At 41.5% G+C, this 20,455-nt stretch overlaps 1 protein-coding gene across 5 annotated transcripts in view; it reads left to right on the top strand.

Annotated features, from left to right (window-relative positions):
• Nucleotides 1-20,455, top strand: part of cep112 (centrosomal protein 112) — a 137,968-nt gene that overhangs the window by 54,185 nt on the left and 63,328 nt on the right. For all 5 annotated transcript variants that reach the window (XR_005641884.1, XM_039825065.1, XM_039825063.1 and 2 more), the window contains 3 exons: nucleotides 8,859-8,994; nucleotides 11,845-11,952; nucleotides 16,622-16,804. Coding sequence is in view for 4 of the 5 variants with exons in the window: in XM_039825065.1 (XP_039680999.1) it covers nucleotides 8,859-8,994; nucleotides 11,845-11,952; nucleotides 16,622-16,804 (427 nt within the window). In the remaining variant the exon portion in view is untranslated. The remainder of the gene's footprint in view (nucleotides 1-8,858; nucleotides 8,995-11,844; nucleotides 11,953-16,621; nucleotides 16,805-20,455) is intronic.

Genomic DNA, 20,455 nt, shown 5'->3' with positions numbered 1-20,455 from the left:
GGATTTCTTCTACAGCTGATGATAAATGTGTTGTCAGTTTTTATGTTTGTTCATATGTAGCATATATAGCTGTTATCCACACCCCTTTCTTTCCATGGTTTACACCCACTCTTTCTTTCCAGTATGAAAAGAAAAATCACCCTGTCCTGCCATGCAAATAAGCATTGCTTCGTCAATTTGAGTTCCAGGTCTGTGTTACTATAGCAACAACAACAGAAAAAGCATTACAAAGCTTTGCAGAGAACAAGTTTCTCTCCTTTTCTTTCATCCCAACGTGCCTCAGATCATTACAGGGCATTAGCATAGAGATGGAGAGATGCACCACAGAGGGGGAAAAAAGAGGGAGAGGAAGCTCATCTGGGGAACAGCTTGCCTGCTTTTGCAACAGTGACCTCCAAATCACAATTTAAAAACATCAGAAAATCACCTGAATGTTTAAAGTAGAAAAGAAAACAGCTGGTTTATATCTAGATTATGGTATTTCTTTCCCCATGAAGCCGCTGTCATATATTTTTTTTCTATGTTCTCCCTCGTACCATTCCAGTCCTCCTTCCTGCCGCTTGGCACCCAACTGGCTTCATCAAAACCATGTGCCTGCTAAGGTGTGGTGCAGGGTTGTAGCAACTCTGACTGTGTCTCAGCAGCAACTTCTGCTCAGTTTGATCGTTTACAGTTTGGAGTGGCAGAGGCAGTGTCTGCGTTAGGCAGCAGCAGGGAAAGCGTGCTTGCCTTCATGAGAGGCTACACACTGGCTGTCCAAACCTGTGCTCACACTCCCGCTGTCATGGCTAGGATGTGTCATGGTGTGTAGAATTTACACCAACTCGTTCCTTCGGTCATAATCCTGTTCATCCCTAATTATAGTTTCTTGCTTTTTTGCTATTGTTTTAATTTCATGTGTTTTGTGTGTCCCACCACCAGGCTACTGTTTGATTTAGTAAGTAGTTCAGCTCTTGAGACAACAAAACATTTTATTTTAGTGGGGTATTAAGTGTGTGTGCCTGCCTGTCTGTATGTATACCGTACATCTTTGTGTGTCTTTGAAGTGGTCTTATCTTTCTCAGCATTCCTCTCCCATGACAGGAGGGATGAAGGGAAGCAGGGGTGGTGGTGTTGGTCCGGAGAGGGACCAGAGGTAGCTGAGCAGAGGCTGTGCAGCCTGCAACCCCAGTTAGTGTTGAGGTGCAGGAGCAGGTGGAGGTATGGATCCTGAATATTGAAAAGCTTCACCGGGGCTCAATATTTACTCCCATGGCAACTGCATTGAAAGCGGAGGATAGGGATGGGTTAAGCGCCAGTTCGATACCACAGACCTGACAAAAGGGAAATTAGAAAGAGCTCTTTAACTCCCATAGCCAAGGTTATCAGAGGTAAAGGACAGTTACATCTTCAGATACTCTTGCTTGTTTTAATATTAATTGAATTAATTAAGTATAGGTAAATGAAAACCCCATAAAAATCAAGAGAGTAAAATATCAACAATAAAAGCTGTTTGTTTAAAGGGGCGCTATGCAGTTTTGGCCATTTCTTCGCTTTTTGCTCGCAGGTTTCTCTTTGGAGCTCCCCCTACAGCTTCAGAATAGATATTTGGCAGCTCTTATGTTTACGTGTGTCTGACTCCTCGCTCGGTCAGTCTGCCGTTTCTCGCTTTCCTAGCTTTCTGCTTCTTTTTTGCCAGCTCAGTTATGACGATAGTATGAAAAACTCCATCGTGGGGCAGCCTCTAGCTCACCCAGTAGGAGCGTTCGCCCCATGTTGGCTGAGTCCTGCAGCAGCGCAGGTTCGAATCCGACCTGCTGCCCTTTGCTGCGTGTCATCCCCCATCTCTCTCCCCCTTTCATGTCTATCCACTTTCACTATAATAAAGGGAAAAGCAAAAAAAAAATAATCATAAAAAAAAAAAAAAAAACTCCATCGCTACCTTGTTAGCCGGTTCCTGAATGGGCGTATGTGTGCAGTGCCGTGAAGCAATTTGTTACATCGCGAGACCTGATATCACGCGATTGCAAGGGTGTTTTTTCCGCTCACAAGTGCTAGGGGGGAGCGAGATGACCACCATTCAACTCGAAAAAAAGTCATATAACCATTCCAATGACTCCGAAGGTAAATTAAGCTAAAAAAAACTGCATTGTTCCCCTTTAAGTATTAGGGCTCCAAGTGAATAGGGGTGTAGGGCTAAGCTTACCATCTGCTATCACGGCAGGAATGTCTAATGGAGCAAGTCTAGACAGTTTTTAGTCTCTGTGAATATTGAATTAAATGGGCAGATAATAAGTTTCTACTCCGGAAAATTAGTTAATAGTTATCCTGACATTTAGTTATTCAGCTATAATTTGTCGTATCTGTTCATCATAGTCTCGTATCACTAAATACATGCGCCTGATTGATATTGTGACACTTCCATATCATGGTGTAATGATGTTAAATGCCTACATGATTATCACACATAACCAGATTTGACATTTTTACATAAAGCTAGCTTACTTACAAATATGCACTGACACTATGAATTATTACAGTTAATTCCTGTGCTGAAACAACTCAATTGTGATAGATTTTCTTTAGGGCTTTCATTCTTTCGTTAAAAAGCCTCCAACTTCATTTTCCATTGCATAATATTTGACATATGCAAATACAGTATGTTTACTTTAGGGACTCGTGCCTAGTTGATTTAGCATATTATGCTGTAGGCTGCATAATTAATGAAGCCAAATAGCATCTGAATGCACAGCGAAGAGAAGAAAATCCCTGTTTCCAAACCATGTCATGAGTAAGATCTCTTCTCGTAAAGAATGAGTTGTGTAGAAATATTAAATAAAATAACTAAAATCCAGAGCAGTTTTGAAGTACGAGACAGATGTGTATTATGTCTTTTTCTTCTGTCTCACCCACATGTTTATCCACCCACATAGTGGTTCTGTCAGCCTGGGCTGCACCAGATCCCTCTTCAGCCCTCTCTCTCCTTAGTGTGTTTAGTAGGCTTTGACACACTGAACAGCACGAGGGAAAGTCACTGCTTTCTTCCCCATTGTAGAGAGAGCATGAGCGTCATATGAGACTGTTTGTATAGATGAGTTAAAATGTCATCTGTCATGTCCTCCAACACTTCAGCACGGCACTAAGCCACTTCCCTTCTGCCACGTCCAGTGATCTTGACCTTTCTTTGAAATGAATCTGGGTTGGGCTGTAGCTAACGATTAATTTCATTATTAATCCTCCAATTATTTTCTTGAGTAATCGATTGATAATTTGACCAAAAAAAGTCAGGAAACAGTGAAAAAAGTCTATTTTGGCTACCCAGAGTTCAAGGTGACGTCTTCATATGTCTTTCCTTTTGTCTTTTTTGACCGACAAACAGTTTAAAACTCTTGGAAAATATTTTACTGTCATAGAAGACTAAGAATATCAGAGTCTGTAGCCAGTGAATGTTTGGCATGCTTAAAACATGGCTTAAGCAGTTATTTGATTATCAAAATAGTTGCAGATTAATTTTCTGTTGATCAACTAATTGATTAATCGTTTCAGCTCTAAATCTATGGGACTGGTATAAATAAGGAAAATGTAACACAAAGCACAGGAAGGTATTTTTAAGAGTTAGCAATTTTCTTATGCTGACTTATTTTAAGAAAGGCTGGTAGCAATACTAGTGCAGCAACTGTTCCCTGCAAGCACCCAGATGACTGGTGTGCACTGGTGCTACTGTGGGAGATGGATAATAATGATGCCTCTTTCTTTTTTACCTATGTGACCATTTTGTTTCAAGTCTTGATATGAAATACTGTTTATAAACAGGCCACATTTGTAGGCAGTTTTAAAGCCTTCAAGCTCAGTGATTCTGTGTTTTCTACTCTCTCTTTTTTTTACTCCTTCTCCCTCTGTCTTTAATATTTTCTTTTTTCTCTCTCCCTTTCTCTTTCTCTTGGGATGAAAACCAAGTCAGTTTTATTTTTTTGTTTTGCATTTTCTCTCTTTTTATGTGCTCCCTCATTTTATTTTATTTTTTTCAGGCCCCTTTGATGTGTCTGTGGATTCGTTATCATTCCGTTTGGATGAGCTCACAGACGCAGATGCGCGGGCGCTCACATGCACTTGCGCACACACCACGTGTACACACACTCTCTCCCTCTGTCTTTTTATACTAGAGACCAGAGGCATCCGCATGCAAGCGTGCATTCTAGTCTGTTTGTCAGTCTTTTCCATGCGTGGCTCCACCCACATCACAGTCCATACAATTCTTAAATACTCTGCTTACATGAAAAGAATATTTGCATAAGCATTTAGACTTGCGTCTGTTTGCATTGACTTTAATGTGTACTCTTGTATTATATGTACATGTATGTAAATGTTTACATACACTAAGTTCCTTGTCTCTGTATATCCAGCACGTGGTGCACACTCACACACAGGCGGCACGTGGCATTGTGTGGTTAGGGCAGCCCGGGAAACGCCGGCATCCCTGCACCCCTCCTGTCTGCCAGGCGGCTGGATGGCGGAAGCTCTTTCACCCTTTCTAGCACAAACACTCCTCTCCTCCTTGTCGTCCTCCCCTTTAAACAGCCGTTAGGATTGAGGGATGAGAGGACTTCCTCTTTAGAGAAGGCACATCTTTAATTTGAGCCTCCTCTCCTTCCACTTTTCTGACCAGAGATCCATTTAAAGCTGACGGGCCGCCCTGGCGCTGGCACCCCTCTCCTTCCTTACCCTCTGTTTCTCCCTGCCAGGCCTCCCTGACTCTTTTTCTCTGTCCTCTCATCTCACCCTCATTGCTCTGTTATTGATGGTGACACACTGTCTACCGCTCTAGTGACCACACACACAGGGAAACACACACACAGTTATTCTCAGAGGAATCGTTGATGGTGCTATGTGTTCACCTGCTCTCTCCAGCTATAGAGCTTAATATGTTTCAATGTGTCACATACTTGAAGTTAGCTGCAGTGACTTTTCCGGTGTATCCTCAGAGATATAGGCCCAGCAGCCAGCTCCAACTTAGTCATAGTGCATTCCTTGAGTAGAGTTGTCAGTCACACACAGAGTTTGTGACTGTGGCTCATGAACAAAGGCACATGTACGCATGTGCACGCTCACACACACACACACACACACACACACACACACACACAAGCTCCGTCATCTCTCGAGCTAGACACACACCCAATTCATTTCTGCTCAGTCTTGGAAGTTTCAAAAAAAACTTGCTATTTCTGTGACATCCTCTTTTCCATCTTCCTCTCTTTTTCCTCTCTTTCTTTTTCCATCTTAGTCTCTCCACATTTCCTTTTGTGTCTGTCTGCGCCCGGAAGGCAGTCATCCAACGAGACTGATTAATAATTACAGAGTACACAAAATTGGGAAAGAAAAAAAAAAACAATTTCTTTGTCGTTTGATGTCCGACATGAGAGAGACCAAAATTACAAAGAGACAGAAAACTATAAAGAGGAGAGAAAGCTTGCACATTCCTTTTTCAATCCTCTGCTTCTGTTCTTTTCCTTTTTTCTTGTTTTGCTGTTTTTAATCTCCTCTGTCTTTCTCTGTTGTTTTTTTCATTTTATCTTTAGTTGTTGCTTTGATTATGGTAAGGGATTACTAATATTAACAAAAGGCTAACTTTTCTAAATATGTGTTCAGGCAAAGACTATAGTTTTCTCTAGATATAGTTTGTTTTTGTAGGTGTTTGCGTGACACAGTTGTGTTAATGGGCCACATCCTTTATGAATTTCAATGCACACACTTGACAGTGCTGCTATGTGAAATACAGATAAATGTGTGAAGAACAGTCCTCCCCCACCACCCGTTATGTGCCTGCTGTACTTTTGTCGTATTTGTTCTTATAATTGGTTTAATGTCCCCCCCACTGGCCAAAAATGAATTCTTCCTCCTGCCTGTCTGTCCACAGGGAATAATTATACATACAATGAGCGTTAATTTACAAGGGAGCAGGAGACAAGCACACCATCACACAGCCACACATGGGCATAATACTGTACACACCACACACTATAAAAAGATAGTTATATTCTCTCCCTAACGTTGTCATTTTTGTGCATTAATCAGAAGAAGGGTCTTGGAAACTTACAGTAGCTGATGTAGTAAACTAGAAGCTGCATAGCAGTTGTTTCTTCTTTTCTGTCTAGAAAAAAAGCTTAATTTTGTGCTAAAGTTTCAATGAGGTTCACCTGTAAAATTGTTACCATATACCAGACATGAATATGGCAGGGACCGGAGTGCTAAAAGTTAAAGTTATTTTACAGGATTTTTTAATGATTTTGTGATTTAGAGCAATATAAAACAGTTGGTCTAAAAACATGCATTTTTTTTTTTTATCAAACCACTCCAGTTTCATAAAGTTATCCTCAATGTAGCTCCCAGCAAGGATTAAAAAAAAAAAAAAAATAGTCTTTAATTGTTTATGAAAAGACATTCATTGTATTTGATTAGATTTTGGTTGGATGCTAGTCTGTGGGAGAACATATAAATATTTATTGTACATAATTCTATCCAGACTATATGTACGTGTACATGATAATAAAAAAAAAGTAGATGAGTATATATGTATTTGTTAAATGTCTTAATATAAGATAATGTTCTATGTCATTCAGGTATATATTATTTATAAAAAAAAATACTAAATGATTTACAGTAAACGTTTAACTACAGTATTATCCAGATTTTTGATGGGATTTCGACCACACGTTCTCTTTAAGGAAGGTTGTGTAATGGATTTAGGAGTCTGCCAAAATCCAATATGAATATTATATGACAAACACTTGGAGCTGATAAAATATGTGGGATGTAAATGCATGTTGACATGATTGCTCATAGTCAGGTCTGGGTCCTAGTCAAAAACAAATCATGTGTGTCATTGTGCGTGACTACAGAGTTTGCTCATCAGTTATGAATATGAAAGGGCATTATAGAGCCAGACATTTATTTGTACTTTTTAGTCAGCTAACAATCATCTTAGTAAATTTGGTAGTTGGACCTCAAATCTTATTTTTATGGATACTATTTTTTGACGTACACATTTTGTAAACCTCTATTGCTGAAATTAGGTTCAGGCCATTAGTATGTCTGGCTGTATATTTCAACATGTAAATTCTCAGGTGGTTTACAAAAATAACACCCTCATACTCTCCCTTCACTTCTGTCTTTCTTTCACCCTTTTTCCATCCACCCTGAAAACACACTCCTGTCCCCACACACCCTCCGTGGGTTTGACTTGACAGCTGCTTGGTATTGCTGTATATGATGTCGCGGCTGGGTGCTGACAGCTCTCAGTACGAGGCTGTCCCTCTCACTATGCCTGTCAATCCATTTCATTTTATTATTTATCTTGAACAATCAACAATGTTGCAAAACAAAACAAAAAATTGAAAACCACAAAAATAAAACACAGACAATCAGAATTTACCAAAAACCCACAAAAAATACTAATATAAAAGGATTAGTTTGAGAAGGAGCAGTACACTATCCCCGCAACAAAAAATATTTGTGTCATCTGCAAAAAAAACAGTCAATTTTAGTACATTTGATACTTTGCAAATGTCATTTAGGTAAAGGATAAACAGTTTCGTGCCTAAAACTGACCCCTGTGGAACGCCACAGGAAATACTGAGGCTCACTGACCGGTGATTACCCATCTGGACAAACTGACTCCTGTTTTCAATATAGTTTTTTATCCAGTTATAGGCCAAACCTCTGATGCCATTCAGCCCACAGCTCTGTGACCTGACATTTTCCAGCAATAGCAGCAGTGTACCGGTGTGGAAGACACATGCACACACACACACACACACACACACACACACACACACTAAGATATTTAAGGTGATAGATACTGAAGAATTGTATTCTAAGGGCGTTTTCACACATGAAAGTCTGAACGAAGGTCCGGACCAAGGTTCATGTTTTTGTTACATTGTATACATTTGATCTGGTAAGTTTTGGTTTCATACTGCAGTTATGCAAGCGCACTAAAGATCTCTACGTGACAAAACTACGTCCTGCCGTCATCACATACATGAGCTGCGTCTCCAGATACTTAGAATTGATTGGTTTGTTGATGGGCTTCCCCGTCCTCTCGTATCCTCTCTCTGTGTCGGAGTTTTTTCAACTGACTGCTGCTCTCCCCTACTGCCGCGGCTGTTTTTGTTTTGTTGTGATGTTGAGAAGCAAGACACAGGAACTTTCTTTCTGGAGCATTTATTCAAAAACAAACTGAAACCTACACTGTACATTTACTACCACTTAACAAATAAACTGCTGATGTATTCTCTGCTCTGATAGCCGACAGCTGTCTTCTCTGAGCGCATTCACCGTCACTCTCTCTCACTAAGCACCGAGCTATTCCTTAAAGGAGCTTCCCCGGTCCTGTAACCCAAGGAGAGCCTGCCAGAGCTTCTTGTATTTGGTCCGAAAGTACGAACCATCCAAAAAATGCTTTCACACTATAAACGAACCGGACCATGGTTCAGTTTGGTCTGGACCGAGACCACCTCTTTTTTTATCGGACCAAAATTTGGTCTTTTGATCCGGACCGTGGTCCGGGGGAGGTTTCACACCTGTAATTTTGGTTCGGATCAAACTAAAAAGTCAGAAAGTCCGGACCAAATAAGGTATGTGTGAAAACACCCTAAAATGACTTTCCCATCACTCTTCACTCTACTCTTTCTAATAAAAGGGTAAAAAAGGAAAATGCTTTGCGTCATCCATCGTTCGGTTGTCTCTCTTTTCTTCCTTCTCGAAAGCACTTTTTAACTGCTGTTTTGAAACTTCTATAAAACTAAAGGTCACTTGCTTTCTTGACAAAGCATTTCTACAGATATTCATTTCTGTGTGTATGTGTGTTTGGTTTAAAGGGAGATGGAGAGCCAGCTGGACAGAGCCAGGGAGAGCCAAAGGCAGCAGATCCAGCAGGCAGATATGGCGCTGGAGCAGTTCAAGAAACAGGTGGAGCTGAGCTCTGAGAAGACCTATGCTGAAATGAAACTCCAGGTCTGGTACACACATTCAAGGCGCTGGTGGAAGGCACTTAGACACACACACACAGAAAAGCATAAAACACACTTCTCATTGAATGCGCAAAGTATATTAGCTTACAAAAAGCAGTATCCATTCACACATTCTGTTTAATGTATACAAGCTGTACTTCAAGTTCAGTCTCTGATATTCATGCACATTTGTACATTTTCCAGTTGTGTTCCTACTCTCTCATGTTTGCTGTTTCACAGGCGGTAACCAAGACAATGCACACACACACATTTTGTATTTGCAGAGACACAGCCTGACCGCAGATGCAATGCTGGCTGCGCTTAAATTCCTCCCCTTCACTTCCCCTTCAATTGCTCTTATACTGAAAGACAAAAAAAAAAAAAGAACATTATCATCCCCAGGCTATTTTCACTCATTTAGTCATCCCAAATGAACAACATGATTTATTATCCTACTCATTAAGCAGCTGCATTTATTACTCTGCTATCGCACGTTGACCTCACTTCCTCTCAGTGGGCGTGACACGGGATGGTGGGGTTTCGATGAAGAATGGGTCACTCGTATTAAGCAGCCAGACTAATTAGTACAACAGGCCAGCCTCACAATCAGCACTTCACACTGCGTGGGCTGCTGCTGAATGGGAGAGTTCTCCAATCAATATGCGCTCAGCTGTAAACTTTAGATGCTGTCTTACAAGACAGTTTGGCTATAGGCGTTTTTGTTAAGCATTTTTTTTGGTGTGTGTGTGTGTGTTGATGAGGCCTACTGTTGCTCTGGGGAGAATTTCTCAATCCCAACAGCCTGCTACAGATATACACGGACCCAGTCACTGCCATCAGTTTTGTCGCTGCTTTTTACAATTTATCATACTCCTATAGAGTTGCATTTACATCCCGCTGTGCTAACTGAACTGCCTGGCTGGTGTGTGCGCTGTATTGACGAGGCAGCACTGAGTGTGGTCCTGAATGAAGGGCGACACGTTCGGGAGATTAGCAAGTTTTTAGCAAGTCTGATTAGTAAAGTTTTTCGGCATATTGTGTATGGTGTAGTGTAAGAAAACGAGAGAGGTGGGTGTCAAGTCTATACTTTGTCATGTTTGTGGGCACACAGAGCAAACTTTTCTCCAGAGTGAATTTAAAATGTTTGTGCTGCTTGCTTACGAACCCTAAAGAAGGCAGAAACCTAAACCTCAGATATCTTTTGCCTTTCAAGTGAAAAAACGTATTCAAGACCCCTTAGGAAAAAAGCACACTAAGTAAAAAGTGACAGACAGAGAACTTTGGTTTGCTTTCTTGGTTGTTCCTGCTCCTTGAATACAAGGCTCTGTGTTTTTTTTACTATGGTGAGAAATTATATCTTCTTCTCTCGTTGCTTGGAAAATGTCTGTTTTGCCGTATTTTCCCTCTTCTTCTTCCTACTCCTTTTGCCTTGTTCTCATCCTCCATCCTTCATGCCCGTCCCCTCTTTTCCCCTGGCATCCCAATCTCCAATCTGACTTTATCCCCAGCCCACATCAAAGCTAAAACAGGAGCAGTCTCTTCTGCATCCCTGTCATCCTCTCTCTCTCTCTCCACCCCACTTATGCTTCGCTCCATCACACTCTCCTGCAAAGACTTTAAGTTTTTTACCGTCTTTCTTCATCCTTCCATCTTTCCTCTCATCATATTCTCCCTCTCTCTGTCTGCAGACGGCATTGTATCTAAATGGATTATCTGTATCGCTCTCTTCCTCTATCTGTCTTTCTCTCATTTTAAAATCAGCATCCCACTTTTAGGCTGCACTTAAAGGAAAGAGTCTGCCCTATTTTGGTTGGGAAAAAAGAAGCACCACACAGAATCAAATCTCTGTTACATGCATGGTTCAAAGGAGGCTTCAGCATTTTAAATGGATTAATCAAAACACATTTAGCATTTTCTGAGTGTTACACACAGCATACCCCTGATTCAGAGGAGTTTCAGTAAATTACATTTACAATTGATTTGGTTGTCGTCACCCTAACAGTAAATATGAAAGTGGTTGGCTGCAAGGAAGTTAAGATGAATGGCATAAATATTATATCCCTTATTTTTTTCAGAAAAACAAAGTCCTCAAAGAGGCAGAAGCTTGTGACTTTCTAACTGCGTCTTTTGTCTTGCAACTGTGAATGTGTGAATTTTTTTTAAAGATTATTTTTTGGGGCATTTTAGGCCTTTATTGTGATAGGACAGCTGAAGACATGAAATGGGAGAGAGAGGGGAAATGAATGCAGCAAAGGGCCGCAGGTCGGAGTCCAACCCGGGGCCGCTGCGTCGAGGTGTAAACCTCTATATATGAGCGCACGCTCTACCAACTGAGCAATCTGGGCGCCCAAATATGTGCATTTTGATGTGAACTACTGGTATTACATATTTAATGTTAATTATAATATCATACTTTGATGAATAGCTTAATATATTGATGTGCTGTTATTACAATATCATTACGATAAGATCATACGTAATGGGGTGAATATATTCTTCCCAATGGCAATTCATTAATTTCAAATTAAAAGAAAGATGTTACAGTGGCATCACTCTGCTGCAGATGCATGGTAGTATCTTGCAAGTTCTGCATGCGTTAGATTTATTGTACTTATGCTGCAACCAGATCTAATGAAAAAATATATAATATAGCAGAATGTTGAACAAAGATGTATGTCCAATCTTCTGAAATATGAGATTTTGAGTCGCATATTATGTATGCTTTTCAGCAACATAAATGTATTCCAGATCGTGCCCCAGCCTAAATGTTTTACACACACATTTTATAATTTATGTATTTAAATGTTGAATTATCTTCAGTCTTTTGCTTTTTTTCTTCTTCTCATGGCTCCAGATGCAGAAGGTCGACGAGGACCTGATCCGCTCCAAGGCTCTCAGGGAGAACCAGGCCAAAGAGTTCTCCCAGCAACTTGATGCACTCAGACAGAAATATGAGCAGCAGGTCTGTAAGAGTCTGTAACTTTCTGTCCATCCGTCTACAGTTGTCTTGTTTCTCTGCTCATGATGAAGCCAGGGGAAAGAATTCTCTTCTTGCTTCTCTCATCATCACCACATTGTTATCTTTTCTCTATTATCGGTGAACACTTGGGCAGCTGGAGCCAGCCAAGGGGACTGACATCCATTTGCAATAGTCTTGTTATTGCTCCCCATCTGTTCCACCTGATTAATTTCTCATGATAAGGGACACGCTTTAGATTAAGCTTGGATTGCAGCGCATTAAATATCTTAAACGTTGCCAGTTGAAAACTAATGCAATCTGCATAGCAGGCGCTTGGTCCCTTTATCTTCGCATCTATGTCACTCTTCTTCGATTAGGAGTCTAGAAACCATTTTCACGACTCATTGAAATCCAGCTTGCTGATAGGAGGAAATATCTTGTAGAGCATTGGATTCAATTAAACCACAGAAATGGATATTATCGGAGGCAGCAAGTGTCATTATAGGCAACAGGGAGCATAATCTATATTTCTATTACTTACATTTCACTTTAACCTCACAAGCCTGCTAGTGGTGATTTTTATCTTTGGCAATGTGACTGAATATTTTAGCCATAAAGGATGTGTAATCTAAAATATAATCTTACCACTTTAGGCAGTGTTTAGAGAGTGTTATCTTCAGTTACCTTTTTGTGTTTCTTTCTTTGTATAACCTGTGTGCAACTATAGTGGAGTATTTGCTCAAACAAATGTTGTTTGTGTACTAGTGAATTCCCACATTCATATTACAATTGTATAAGATACGAATGCCTTTAAATGGCTTCACAACACGGTTTAATCACGAGTACAACATCAGGCAGAATAATCAGGAATGTTATTTTACTCATAATCATGCAGCAGTACATTCATATATCACGATATCTTCCTTTAAATAAATAAATAAAATAAATTTAGAGGGTGCAGCACAAACTGGTGTAGCGTCTCTATATTCCATCTGTATCCACAACATGATTAATTTCCAGCCACCAAACTAGCACTCAACCTGTCCCTTAATAAGCATGCAAACACTCATTTCCAGGCCAGATGGAGTTCACACCATATGTAATTTGCTGTAGATAGTTAGAAATAGATAGGCCAGTGTTATTTCCATGGTGTGGAGAAAAGGTTGTCCGTTATTGATTTGCTCCGTGACTGAACGCTTGTGTTTGTAATTATAATGATGTATCCACCAAAAACAAGTTTAACTGGGGAAAGTGTAAAATGCATGTTTTTAGTTATTGCTGTCATAGAAAGCAGACAATGCTGCTTAAACCGTTAAACAGATTGTATGTATAGCCAAAAGACATTTTCATTCCTCTATAATTGATCCAGTAACTGAGAATTTATCGGTGTCTTGAGTTCCAACAACAATATATAGTTCTGACAAATCATAAATTCCATCTCATGGAAAAAAGAGGTAAGTAATCAAAGCGTTGCAGAAAATATTGAAGTGACGATTATCATCTGCTGCTACAGAGAGTGGGGGTGCAGTTGACAGTTGAAGCCAGCTACATAGGGTTAGCAAACATCAGGCAGGCTTTTGTCTTGAAGATGAAAAAACATATAAAGATGAAGGGCCTGTCTTTGTGATGATGTTGATGTGAGTGCTGGTGACATTAGCGACACAGTTAGAAGGGTAGAGAAAGAAAGAAAGGAAATGTATTTGTACGCACTTGAAGACTTGTGATTATTCATGAGTTACTGTGAGCACAATCGTTTTATGTTGTGTGTACATTCTGCATACTGTGTTTTTGCACACACACAAGCATGACCACGAGTACTTTGTGTGTACCCAATCAGCCACGCCTGCATGCGTGTGTGCATTGTGCCTCCACTCCAGAGAGATTGGTGTCACAAGATTGCAGGGGTCAAGTTTGTCCATTCAGATGCACACAAAAGAGCATTCCCTCAAGGGCAACTTCAATGCGACTTTAAAAAGGGAGCTATGTATGAAGGAGTTGTTTTCCAGCCGACCCTCCTGGCAGCTGGACGTCATTGTCTTGACAGAGCTCTGCCTCTTTGACGTTGGAGTGATGTAGTGAGGTCAGATGGCTGGTTTAGAGACTTGGCCTTGAGAGTTAAGGGAAACCTAAACAGCTTCATTCTTCAGATGTTAGATTGGGATAATAGATAATAAAAGAGTCTAGTTTATAGACATGCACGTTTGTGGACGTACTTTACCAGCGCCCCACACTGGCCATCTTCAAATCAAAAGCTACAGTGAGGAATAAGACGTTTGTCTTTCTTCCCTCTCTCCCTCCCCTTCCACACTCACCCCAGCCTCCCCTGCTGAGACCAGACAGGGCTTCTGTTCAACTCTCTTCTACACCCTCCTCCTTCCTCCTCCTTCCCTAACATTTCAGATCCCCCCCCCCCTTGGGGCTGAAAGAAGCCCATTACCTCACTGTCCTGCACGTACACACACATAACCATGTCAGGCCAGGCTGACAGGAGTCGTGCTGTGCAGTAACACCCAACTCACTCTGTATCTGTGGCACCAAGCTGTGCCATAACCGACTCAGTCTTCTCTTATAAACGCCAAGCCGGTCCCTTTAAGAACCGCAGCACCCAGCATCCTCCGCTGCACGCTGGCGCTACGTGATGTCACAACCAGGCTCCTTGCTGGGTCTGCTCTCTGTCATCTCCTCTCCGTCTTTTTCTGTAGCTGTTTTTCTCACAATGGATCTATCTTGCCCATTTCTTCATCTTCGTTTCACCTCAGGTACCCTCTTTCCTCCAAAACCCCCCATGGCCCAAGACTCTAAACAGGAGCGAACAGTAAGCCACGACGTCCTCCCCCAATTTCTGTTGCAGTATGTCCTGCTGGAGAGTTATTGAAGCAATTGCCTTCTTATCAGTCTGTCAGCTGTAACTTGTGCTGCTGTATGCATCTGACTATCCCTGTGGGACAACGTATTCTGGCTGTGGATCTCATTTGTGTCTATCTATTATGGAACATGAAGGCGGTGCAAATTTGTCTGTCTATGGAATGCACTGTAGACCAACAACAGCATCATCAGTGGCAGCATGTGGAAGATGCTGCCCATTCTGCATAGTGTTTGTCTAATGGAGCTTTGTGGTATTTTATGAAGAAAAAGAAAAATGGGGTGTGTGTGTGTCTCATTAACTGAGCCACACAGATAAAATTTTATCCAGCTATAATTCTTCCCACTGCCCGTTTCAGAGGGCATTTAGCAAAGCTCTCTCCAAACCTGAGGGGTAAATTCTTGGCTGCCAAAATAAAGTGTCCATTGTAGACTTCCTCTCAGTGATGGGGATGGGATCCGGCTTCCTGTAGATAGCCCCTCATTCATCACCTGCTCTGAATAGCACAGAACGTCCGAAGATGGGGCCGGGGATAGAGAAGGCACCGGGCATAGAGGCTGTGGATCTCCGCTTCTCTGGCAGGCCAGGTAGGGTGCCATAAAGCACAATGTGCAGGGGATTAGCTTCAAAGCAGGGAAGCGAATGGGCCCCAGGCCCCTGCTGTCCTTTCAAGGCTCCGGCTGGGGCTGCACGGCAGGATGGTGTGGGGGTCACTCGTCCCCCCCGCCATGGGGGAGTGGGAAGGGAACAGAGCCTGGGAAAGGCTTGGGGGCTTGGGCTGGGAGCTCTGCTGCCAATGCTCACCTCTCAGCAGGTGACTCCGCTCACAGTCGTGCTGGGATACAGACTTGCTTCAGCTGCCAGGAGGATTAAGCCCTGAAAAATTGGGACTTTGTGTCCCATTAGAAGTGTTTTATTTTCCTCTACTGTATTGCGGGTCGCTGGTTGTAACTCCAGTGAGGCTAAAGTCTACTGTATGTTTATAGAGTAAGCAAGCCTTCATGTTGATTGGTTCATACAGCTCCTTGCTATACTCTGACTTCATATATCCTTTATTAGCAGCATGAACTCCAATGATAGCAGCCTGGTAATTGATGCTTGAGCATAATCCCATTAATTGTGAAAACATGGAAACTGATATTGATTGATTAATTAATGTAATGAATGGATTTGAAATTGGTTAAATTAATCCTGATAATATAATTATAAGCAGTATCAAGAATCTTTTAGCATCTTGGCGACTCTCCTCAAGGTTTCTGCTGTCCTCGTCTCCCTCTTAAGTTTTTTTTCCTGATTTGTGTTTATAATGATCATCATAGTCATCGCCTAAGCCGATTTTCGCATGCTGTCAGGCGCATAGCATGGGGCATTAGGTAGTTACTGCAGCCAGATGGCTAACCCCTACCAGCTTGCATGCATAGCCCAAACTAGCTGCTCTTTTATATGCCGATGGCAGAATAGGGCGAGGGGGACAGATTTGAGGAGAGCAGGGGACATTGAGGGCCGCTCTGTACTATTGGCAGTAGAGGTGGGAGGGCGGGGGAGCAAGCCAGATGTAAACACATCACATCATGTCATCCTCTGACAATGTGAGGAAGCGGAGAAACTTTTTCCGCTTTTTTCCCACCTTACTACCAATTTCGCCAAATTGGTAGGGCACATGGGTGTTCTAGGTGGAGGAAAGGGGTTTAAGGAATAGGACGAAGAAAGGATGAATGGATCGGTGGATGGACAAGTTGTCATGACGACAGGATTGCTCTGAGTGTGTGTTGGCTGATGAAGTCTCTCTTTGCCTGCTTGTCCAATCAGATGGCTGAGCAGCGCATGCAGCACGAGCAAGAGAGGACGCGGCAACAGCAGCAGCACAGCGCCGAAAAGGACAGCCTGGTCCAGGAGCGCCAGTGGGAGGTGAGCAGCCTGGAGAGGCAGGCCAGGGCAACCCTGCAACAGCATCAACAGCACACCCAGGAGTGGAGGAAGCGCGATGCCCAGGTAGGGGGTCTCCACTGATCCACGTTTGCACACACATCTACACATGCTGACCCACCGCTCTCCCGTGGACAACCATTTTGTATTTTGCCCATTGACGTCTTCCTGGGGTTTCAAAAGCACAGCGGGTTAAGACACTTTTTTTTTTTTTTTTTTTACTTGAAGCAAGACCGATATTGAGATTGGGTGTGAATCGTTTTATAGATTGCCGTGTATCTGGTGTGAGTGTACGGAAACATTTAGATATTGCTATTTGAATAAAAATACATTTTTATTTTTGGCAAAAATGTTATGCGTAAGAAAAAGTAAAAATAAAAAGAAACAACAAATGAAACAAAAAAATTACACAGTCGCAACTTCTAACGCTGTTTTAAAGTTTTTATTAGTTTTTATCGCAGCAGGGTTTCTTGATAGAAGTGTAAAGACGTGAAATCCAGAAACCACAGGTAGCTAGATGAAGGAGAAGAAATCTGTTTTGTTGAGCGCCAAGCTTTTATTCCAAAACCCTGGGTCGAATTTCTTTTTTTATTTTCCGCTGAACGGTTGTGGACTAACATTAAGCGCCCTGTACTCCCACCGTAGTGCATCTCTGCATGGCACTCTCCTCTCACCGCAGGTAGCCATCTCCCTCCGGAAAACGCTGGTTATTCTCTTATTTCAGCATTGGCGGCCACTATGAGTGTATGACATGTGGGTCTATATTAATGGACATCTCTGACACTGAGAGGCTGTTCTGTTACCATTTAGCCAAACCAGCAGGTCTTCATCTCATACCCCTCGTTCTGTCTTCGCCTCGCTCCAGCCTGGGCTAGCTTGAAGCTCTGTGGGAAGCCATTTGACAAACCAGCCCCCAACTGGGGATGTGTTTGACTCTTCAGGCTTCCTCATGAAATGGACATTGTCAGCATGCAGAGATTCTTTTTTTTCATTATTGGCCGTTAGCTGGAGACAGGGATCCAGCAAGACATATGTTGTATTTTTGGACAAAAAGTGCCCACACAAAATGACTGGCGGAGAAAAAACTATTTTAGGTTTAGGTACAATAATTTATGGCAAAGGGGAATTTAAGAGATCATTACATTTACCACTAATAACAACAATTGGATTTATTCTTTTAAAAGGTGTTTACCAACACTGTATCAAAGGTAAAAGCCTATTTTTCTTGTAAAATACAGCAATATTTGACGACTTAAGAGACTCCCCAAGCTGTTAAATTTTAACAAATTTGTCTTCTGTGTTTCATTTTTTGTTAATGTTACATTTTAGGTGTGAACAATGAAACTAGAAGGGATGCTCCCAGTAAGGTTCAAAATGGCCCCCTGTTGCTAGCTTAAATGTCAAAATATTCCTTCATTTGTAACCTCTGTTACACAATGAGGCAATTATTTAATAGACCAATAGAAGCCATCCCATACCGCCAGGATACTGCTATACTGGTTGGCGTCTACCATTTCTTTAAAAGGCTAGAAAACGTATAACATAAGGGAAAAGTCGTGATTTTGCTTTTCATTCCCACTCTAATGTTCCCTTGTCTAATATTTTTGGAAAATGTCTTTCACTGCACCGATGGCACCAGCTAGTGGGTTATTTGGTTTTCTGGAGATGCCGTCACAACAGGACATTTCTGCTGATAACATGCTTATTTACTCGTGTCAAAATGACATGTAGTTTGTCAAATCTTAGGAGGTGACAGAAAACAAACTTCCCCAGTGCTCATCTCATATTCTCAGTTCCTGTTTGCTCGTGCAGCATTTTGAGTAGGGATCAGACGCCTTCGGAATGTCAGATGTTAAAGCGGCAGAAATCAAGATTTTCACTCAGGCCTTAGAAAGATGGAGGACAGGATTGGGAGGTTTCTGAAAGTGGTGGGGATGTGAGCTGGTTTGACTTACTATGTGAACCCTGTTCCATGGGTGTGCTGTTAAAATGACAAGAAGCTGACACACCAGCAGCAGACATGTATTAAAGATGAGCTTCTTTCCTTTTCTTTTTTTACATTGAGCAAATCCACTTATTATTAAACACTGTTGCATTACCAAAGTTGTTTACCCCTTAGGAACTCTGTACACCGATAGCAATGTGGCCCTCACTGGCAGCCTTTCTAAACGCATAGCACAGGGCTGTGAGAGCTGTGAAAATATGAATTGAATTTCGTAAAAAGAACATTTTGTTGATGCAATACAGAAAACATAGAGCACTTCCTGTAAAAGCAAATAATACAGCTTATTTTCTTCTTTCTTTTCTCTTGTGCTTCTGGGGGGCTTAGGACTTTTCATCAACACACTCCCACCACATGGGTCAGATGGACAATATATCATCATCAAGTGACATGTCAGTAACAGGCAACTCAAATGCCTGCCGTGGCGATTAAACCCAGGCCTCATTATTTTTGACTCTCACACTTTCTCTCAGTCTTCCTGGAATCAGTGCAAGGACAGTTGCTGCTCGGAAGTTGGCTAAGTGAACAGCAAATGTCAGTCACACACTCATAGGATGAGTAATACCCGCTCATCCCCTTGATGTGGCAGGACACTAATAAATAGCATTCCTGACTCTTGACTTGTGTTTGAGAAGGGGAGCCAATGAGTCGAGGCAGCAATTGGAGGAAAGAGCTAAAAAAAAACTCACACTGGGACACGTTGTCCTCATCCCACCAGATGAAACTCTGGCTTCACCCGCCGTGTAGCCGCTACATATTATGAAGACTATATGACCCATCTATTGTGTACTTGGGGCTTCTATTTGTCAACATTCACACTTTTAAGTTATCTTTTCTTTTTGCTGTTTGTGCCTTAAATGTTACATGTCATGATATCCCTGATGAAAGAATCAGAATTAAGCCGCTGCATTCAAGGCCTGGTGTGTGTGGTTGGCATCCCACTGACTCCGGGGATTAACACACAATTCCCGGCCTTGTGGACCTGAATGTTCTTTTAAAAGAATACCATTTTTTTCTTTTTTTCTTTTTTTTTTTATACCAAAGTATGAAATGAAGATTTCATTTGGTTGTCTGTCCAGGGTGATGAAACGTGTTGTCTTGTTTGCCCGCAGCCAGTTCTGTGTTGTTCTGTCAGCTGATCAACGCCCAAAAAGAGGGCCAAGGAGTTTTGTAGACTGTTTTGGGATCCATCAGCAGTACACCCTCTAACACGCCTGAACACACCCCAAATCCTGATGTAGTGGCCTTTTTCTTTTTGCCTCTCTTGGACAGATATTGTGATGAAATCGTCCACCATGGAGTGTTAAAAATATGTTTAACATAGTACAGGAAAACGATATCTCACACTGAAGTCACACTAAACAAGAAAAATGTTCCACTCAAAATTGCACAATTTTCAACTTGCCTTGAAACTTTTGTAGTACTTATTTCATATTCTCTACAAAATTAAGCATTTTTGGTAGGGATGTTCCTAACAACTAATTTCCCTGATGTTTAAACGGACGTTTAAACTTCATAATAATAATACATTTATTTTATACAGCGCTTTAACTTAAGGCACTTTTACTCAAAGGCTCTTTACATGAAAACAAAGACAGAAAAGCAGTAAAAACATTTCTGTGCAAACTATGTCAATATGTTAATCTTAAATGTGCACATGAATTAAATAATAATTGTAATAAGAAGTTTAACGAACTAGTATTTCTGGTGTCGAC

The sequence above is a fragment of the Perca fluviatilis genome, chromosome 15 (assembly GCF_010015445.1).
Source record: "Perca fluviatilis chromosome 15, GENO_Pfluv_1.0, whole genome shotgun sequence".
In the NCBI taxonomy this organism is placed as follows: domain Eukaryota; kingdom Metazoa; phylum Chordata; class Actinopteri; order Perciformes; family Percidae; genus Perca; species Perca fluviatilis.
The sequence above is the reverse complement of the archived record's forward strand: the minus strand, read 5'-3'. Positions and strand labels throughout refer to the sequence as shown.